This window comes from Silurus aristotelis (assembly GCF_946808225.1).
Source record: "Silurus aristotelis genome assembly, chromosome: 25".
Classification (NCBI taxonomy): Eukaryota; Metazoa; Chordata; class Actinopteri; order Siluriformes; family Siluridae; genus Silurus; species Silurus aristotelis.
Genome location: NC_139598.1, coordinates 437094 through 444593, shown reverse-complemented (window position 1 = coordinate 444593; position 7500 = coordinate 437094). Strand labels below are relative to the sequence as shown.

At 34.7% G+C, this 7500-nt stretch overlaps 1 protein-coding gene across 2 annotated transcripts in view; it reads right to left on the bottom strand.

Moving 5' to 3' along the window:
• Nucleotides 1-7500, bottom strand: part of slc7a14b (solute carrier family 7 member 14b) — a 12758-nt gene that overhangs the window by 3953 nt on the left and 1305 nt on the right. For both annotated transcript variants that reach the window (XM_083529621.1, XM_083529622.1), the window contains exons 2-4: nucleotides 6382-6860; nucleotides 5578-5814; nucleotides 5036-5253 (exon numbers count right to left, since the gene is read on the bottom strand). In XM_083529621.1, coding sequence (XP_083385747.1) covers nucleotides 5036-5253; nucleotides 5578-5814; nucleotides 6382-6685 — 759 coding nt within the window. In that variant the 5' untranslated portion in view covers nucleotides 6686-6860. The remainder of the gene's footprint in view (nucleotides 1-5035; nucleotides 5254-5577; nucleotides 5815-6381; nucleotides 6861-7500) is intronic.

Here is a 7500-nt window from a genome sequence, read left to right as displayed (position 1 = left end):
CTGCACATGGTTTATAGTGTAGTGCAGTGCAGTGTACTGTAGTGTTGTGTAGCAAATGGAGCATAGTGTAGTGCAGTGTAGGGCAGGGTAGTGCAGTGCAGTGCAGTGCAGTGCAGTGTAGGGTAGGGTAGTGCAGTGCAGTGCAGTGTAGGGTGGTGCAGTGCAGTGTAGGGTAGTGCAGTGCCGTGCCGTGTAGGGTAGTGCAGTGGTGTGCAGTGTAGTGTAGTGTAGTGTAGGGTAGTGCAGTGTGGTGTAGGGTAGTGCAGTGTAGGGTAGGGTAGTGCAGTGTAGCAAATGGAGCATAATGTACAGTAGTGTAGTGAAGTGTAGTGCATTGCAGTGTAGTGTAATGAAGTGTAGTGCAGTGTAGTGTAGTGTAGTGTAGTAAAGTGTAGTGCAGTGTAGTGTAGTGAAGTGTAGTGCATTGCAGTGTAGTGTAGTGAAGTGTAGTGCATTGCAGTGTAGTGTAGTGAAGTGTAGTGTAGTGTAGTGAAGTGTAGTGCATTGCAGTGTAGTGAAGTGTAGTGTAGTGCAGTGTATTGTAGTGTAGTGAAGTGCAGTGCAGTGAAGGGTAGTGTAGTGCAGTGTAGTGTAGTGTAGTGAAGTGTAGTGCAGTGTAGTGTAGTGATGTGTAGTGTAGTGTAGTGCAGTGTAGTGAAGTGCAGTGCAGTGTAGTGTAGTGCAGTGTAGTGTAGTGTAGTGTAGTGTAGTGTAGTGATGTGTAGTGCAGTGAAGTGAAGTGTAGTATAGTGTAGTGAAGTGTAGTGTAGTGTAGTGCAGTGTAGTGTAGTGAAGTGTAGTGTAGTGTAGTGAAGTGTAGTGCATTGCAGTGTAGTGTAGTGAAGTGTAGTGTAATGCAGTGTATTGTAGTGTAGTGAAGTGTAGTGCAGTGCAGTGTAGGGTAGTGTAGTGCAGTGTAGTGTAGTGAAGTGTAGTGAAGTGCAGTGCAGTGTAGAGTAGTGCAGTGTAGTGTAGTGATGTGTAGTGCAGTGTAGTGTAGTGAAGTGAAGTGTAGTATAGTGTAGTGAAGTGTAGTGCAGTGTAGTGTAGTGTAGTGTAGTGCAGTGTAGTGTAGTGAAGTGTAGTGTAGTGTAGTGCAGTGTAGTGCAGTGAAGTGTAGTGTAGTGTAGTGTAGTGTAGTGAAGTGTAGTGCAGTGTAGTGAAGTGTAGTGATGTGTAGTGCAGTGTAGTGTAGTGCAGTGTAGTGTAGTGTAGTGTAGTGAATTGTAGTGCAGTGTAGTGTAGTGATGTGTAGTGCAGTGTAGTGTAGTGTAGTGCAGTGTAGTGAAGTGTAGTGCAGTGTAGTGTAGTGTAGTGTAGTGTAGTGTAATGAAGTGTAGTGCAGTGTAGTGTAGTGTAGTGCAGTGAAGTGTAGTGCAGTGTAGTGATGTGTAGTGCAGTGTAGTGTAGTGTAGTGTAGTGCAGTGTAGTTGTAGTGTAGTATAGTGCAGTGTAGTGTAGTGTAGCACACTGTAAATGACTAACAGTACAGTATATAATATTATAATAATAAAGTATTGTATAGTACTGTATAGTGTAGTATAGTATAGCAGAATGTAAATATAGTGCATAGTAATACTATATACTATAAGGCAGGGGTCACCAGCCTTTTTGAAACTGAGAGCTGCTTCTTGGGTAGTGATTAATGTGAAGGGCTACAGTACAGCTACAGATACACACAGTTTTCAGTTTGATCTGAAATAACAAATTTGCTCAGTTTACCTTTTATTGTATGTTATTATTAATAATTAATGATATTCATCTATGTGAAGACACTGATCATGTTAATGATTTCTCATAATAAGTATCAACAATGATTTAACAAAGTAGGAAACAGCTATTTTTAGAAAAGGCCCACGGGCGACTCATGTGCTCCTTGCGGGCACCACGTTGGTGACCCCTGCTATAAGGTATATTACAGAAATTTAAATAGAATATAGTTTGTAAAATATGCAAACATAATATATTGTACACTGCAAATAAACTATAGTATAATGTTATATAATATAAATGTTGTAAATTAAGAATAATATACTGTATTACACTGTAAAAGGAGTATAGAATAGTACATTATGGTATTGTGTAGTATATTACATTGTTAATGGAAAAGTATAGTTAATCATAGTACAGTATAGTATAGTATAGTATAGAACAGTATAGTATAGTATAGTATAGTATAGAACAGTATTGAACAGTATAGTATAGTATAGAACAGTATAGTATAGTAAAGTATAGAACAGTATAGTATAGTATAGTATAGTATAGTATAGTATAGTATAGTATAGTATAGTACAGTATAGAACAGTATAGTATAGTATAGTATAGAACAGTATAGTATAGTAAATTATAAAACAGTATAGTATAGTATAGTATAGTATAGTATAGTATAGAAGAGTATAGAACTGTATAAAACAGTATAGTATAGTATAGAACAGTATAGAACAGTATAGTATAGTATAGTATAGTATAGTATAGTATAGTATAGTATAGAACAGTATAGAACAGTATAGTTAAGTAAAGAACAGTATTGTATAGTATAGTATAGTATAGTATAGTATAGTATAGTATAGTATAGTATAGTATAGTATAGTATAGTATAGAAGAGTATAGAACTGTATAGAACAGTATAGTATAGTATAGTATAGTATAGTATAGAACAGTATAGTATAGTATAGTATAGTATAGTATAGTATAGTATAGTATAGTATAGTATAGAAGAGTATAGAACAGTATAGTATAGTATAGTATAGTATAGTATAGTATAGTATAGAACAGTATAGAACAGTATAGTATAGTAAAGTATAGAACAGTATAGTATAGTATAGTATAGTATAGTATAGAAGAGTATAGAACTGTATAGAACAGTATAGTAAAGTATAGAACAGTATAGTATAGTATAGTATAGTATAGTATAGAACAGTATAGAACAGTATAGTATAGTAAAGTATAGAACAGTATAGTATAGTATAGTATAGTATAGAAGAGTATAGAACTGTATAGAACAGTATAGGATAGTATAGTATAGAAGAGTATAGTATAGTATAGTATAGAAGAGTATAGAAGAGTATAGAACAGTATAGTATAGTATAGTATAGTATAGTATAGTATAGTATAGTTATAGTATAGTATAGTATAGTATAGAACAGTATAGTATAGTATAGTATAGTATAGTATAGTATAGTATAGTATAGAACAGTATAGAACAGTATAGTATAGTAAAGTATAGAACAGTATAGTATAGTATAGTATAGTATAGTATAGTATAGTATAGAAGAGTATAGAACTGTATAGAACAGTATAGTATAGTATAGTATAGTATAGTATAGTATAGAACAGTATAGTATAGTATAGTATAGTATAGTATAGTATAGTATAGTATAGTATAGAAGAGTATAGAACTGTATAGAACAGTATAGTATAGTAAAGTATAGAACAGTATAGTATAGTATAGTATAGTATAGTATAGTATAGTATAGTATAGTATAGTATAGAAGAGTATAGAACTGTATAGAACAGTATAGTATAGTATAGTATAGTATAGTATAGTATAGTATAGAACAGTATAGTATAGTATAGTATAGTATAGTATAGTATAGTATAGAACAGTATAGTATAGTATAGTATAGAACAGTATAGTATAGTATAGTATAGTATAGAACAGTATAGTATAGTATAGTATAGTATAGTATAGTATAGAACAGTATAGTATAGTATAGTATAGTATAGAACAGTATAGTATAGTATAGTATAGTATAGTATAGTATAGTATAGTATAGTATAGTATAGTATAGAACAGTATAGTATAGTATAGTATAGAACAGTATAGTATAGTATAGTATAGTATAGTATAGAACAGTATAGTATAGTATAGTATAGTATAGAACAGTATAGTATAGTATAGTATAGAACAGTATAGTATAGTATAGTATAGAACAGTATAGTATAGTATAGTATAGTATAGAACAGTATAGTATAGTATAGTATAGAACAGTATAGTATAGTATAGTATAGTATAGTATAGTATAGTATAGTATAGTATAGTATAGAACAGTATAGTATAGTATAGTATAGAACAGTATAGTATAGTATAGAACAGTATAGTATAGTATAGTATAGTATAGTATAGTATAGTATAGTATAGAACAGTATAGTATAGTATAGTATAGTATAGTATAGTATAGTATAGTATAGTATAGAACAGTATAGTATAGTATAGTATAGAACAGTATAGTATAGTATAGAACAGTATAGTATAGAACAGTATAGTATAGTATAGTATAGTATAGTATAGTATAGAACAGTATAGTATAGTATAGTATAGTATAGTATAGAAGAATATAGAACTGTATAGAACAGTATAGTATAGAACAGTATAGTATAGTATAGTATAGTATAGTATAGTATAGTATAGTATAGTATAGTATAGAACAGTATAGTATAGTATAGAACAGTATAGTATAGTATAGTATAGTATAGTATAGTAAAGTATAGAACAGTATAGTATAGTATAGTATAGTATAGTATAGTATAGTATAGTATAGTATAGAAGAGTATAGAACTGTATAGAACAGTATAGTATAGTATAGTATAGTATAGAGCAGTATAGAACAGTATAGTATAGTTTAGTATAGTATAGTATAGTATAGTATAGAAGAGTATAGAACTGTATAGAGCAGTATAGAACAGTATAGTATAGTTTAGTATAGTACATTGTAAATTGAATTTAAGTGTAGTTAAGCACATTGAAACTGCTGAATAATGAAGCATATAATCGTGTTAATTGAGTATAGTTGGGTGTCGCATGATCTAAACAGAATGTAGTCTAGTATAGTAAATTGAGTTTAGTGTAGTTGAGTACACTGTAAATGGAGAATAATAAAGTATAGCACATTGTAAACTAAGTGTAGTTTAGTATACTAGAGCGTTAATCAGAATTGATTTGTGTTCTCTTTTAATATAAATGTAAACGAATGTACAGACTAATGCAGGTGCTGGAGATAAATGCTGTATATGATTGGATTTGTTTGCTCCTCACCCCTGACCAGCCGTAGGGCAGAAACCTGCCATCCACCCAGTTCTTTCCAGACAGGAAGAAGAGTCCAGCGATCACCACAAACACCCAGACCACAAGATTCACAATGTTCAGGACATTATTGAAGCTCACTGAGTTTTTCACTCCCAGAGCTACGATCACAGTCACGATAGCGGCGATGAATAAAGCGAGGAGGTCAGGGTACGATTCCTCTCCTTTACCTGAGTAATGAGGAGGACGCTTTAACATGAACATGTCGTTATTTTTGAACCGACAGAGAGGTAAAGCCTGAACCCCTTATCCAGTCTGTGTGCAGCTCATGCATTGACTCTGATGCTTTGTTATTAACATGAGTATGAACTATGAGAAACACTTTAACACACATTAAAGCTACAGCTTTTACCTCTGACTGCTACAGAGCACTGACTCTGGAGACTCGTTCTCATATCAGTGAATTTGTGGTCATTATTACACTGAATAGGAATAACTTAACCTTAACTATGACATGATTAGCATTCAGCAGAACCTGTGATGCGATGTCGTACCGAGGCCGTTCATAGTCCCGAGGTGTGTGATCATGTAGCGGCTGATGCTGTGATTGGCCAGAGAGTCGAACATGCTGCTGAGAGCGCTGGCTCCGGCCGCCGTGCCAATCAGGTACTCCAGGATGAGGTTCCACCCGATGAAGAAGGCCACAAACTCCCCCACCGTCACGTAGCTGTAGGTGTACGCCGAGCCGGTGGTCTTAGGAACTCGCACACCGAACTCAGCATAGCACACGCCTCCATGATAAACAAAACACCACCTTCTGTATCAGTTTAGAGCACATACTGAGATAAAACACACTTCTGGATTTATTCAAAATACAACAAACACTGAACAAAATATAACAGAACATTTCTCATTAATCTGGAAGAATCTTTCAACTTTTGGAAAACCAGAGCTTCTCCTGCTCAGAAAGATTTCTTTTCGCCTCCTTTAACGATGTGAGATGAAGTTCCAGCTTTACCCATGAGTGTTACCTAACACTGACACTGGAGACTCCTTCCATACATCATACATAAAGAACAGATAGAAATTGGATCAATCTTTTATTGTAAACTTTTAATAAGAGATATTTGGTAGATGATGTTGCTGATGAAGGTGTTAAAGGTGATGGAGATCATGTAGATGTTGGACATGTAGTAGATGATGTAGATGTTAAAGGTTTTGGAGATGATACAGATGTTGAAGATGTAGGCGATCATGTAGATGTTTGTAGATCAAATATATCATAGAGAATCTTAATCCAAAGTTCAACCACACTGAACATCTTCCTAAATATCATGTTGGATGAAGGATCCTCTCACCTGACAGAATTGATGCCACAGCAGCGATTATAAATGACAAGATCACTCCTGGTCCTGCCATTTCCTTGGCAACCAGCCCAGCAACCACGTACATGCCCGTTCCCACACAGCTGCCCACACCAAGAGACACCAAGTCCACAGTGGTAAGAACCTGAGCCAGTCTGCTGGTTCCATGAAGATCCCCAAATCCTTCCTGCATAGAGTGCAGAGGTTTGGTTCTCAGCACGCGAGAGTGAAGGCCGTACCATGACGCCGCCCACTCGATCCGCCGTGGGTTCAGCTTAGCAAAAACAGAGCTCATCATCTTCACCCAGAGACTCGTCTCACAGGTTTCCTCCTCGCTTTAATCTTCAGCTCCTCGTCTCCTTCACGCTCACGTCTCCCTCAGAACAGTTTCACCAGCATCTGGTTCTGCATCGTCATAAACATACAGGGAGGAAACTCTGATGACCTGCTGATCAGAGATCCTGCAGGAAGAGCTAAAGGAGGAATAAACACAACACACACACACACACACACACACACACACACACACACTAATATTACTAATAAAAATTAAAATAAATAATAAAATAAATAATAATAAATAAATAAAACTAATATTACATTCTTATTTTTCTGGTATTCATTAAAAAGAAAATTTAAAATAATTTATTTAATACAATATATTATATTATATTATATTATATTATATTATATTATATTGTATATATTAACAAACAGAGTGAAGTTCTGTGGTAAGTGATAGCGCAGGGGTTCAGGTGACAGGTTGCTATGGTGTCATGTCTCATCTGACTTTTAGATTAGACAACAATTCGACAGTGTGTGTGTGTGTGTGTAGTGAGCATCTGAAACACAAATAGCAAGAACAGAGAGCATTGCATGGACTGAGGAATTGATCACACCAGAGGGACGTCTGGGGTCATCATCATCTTCATCATCATCATCATCATCATCATCATCATCATCATCATCACTATTTATATAACACTTTTTTATTGTTAGTGTTTCAAAATTGTGCTACAGGTCATGACTAAGAGATGTTTATTCCTAAATCTTTGAAGCTTTTTGTAGAACCTTAGAACTGGTTGCCATGGTGGCAAAAATCCCACCTTCGGC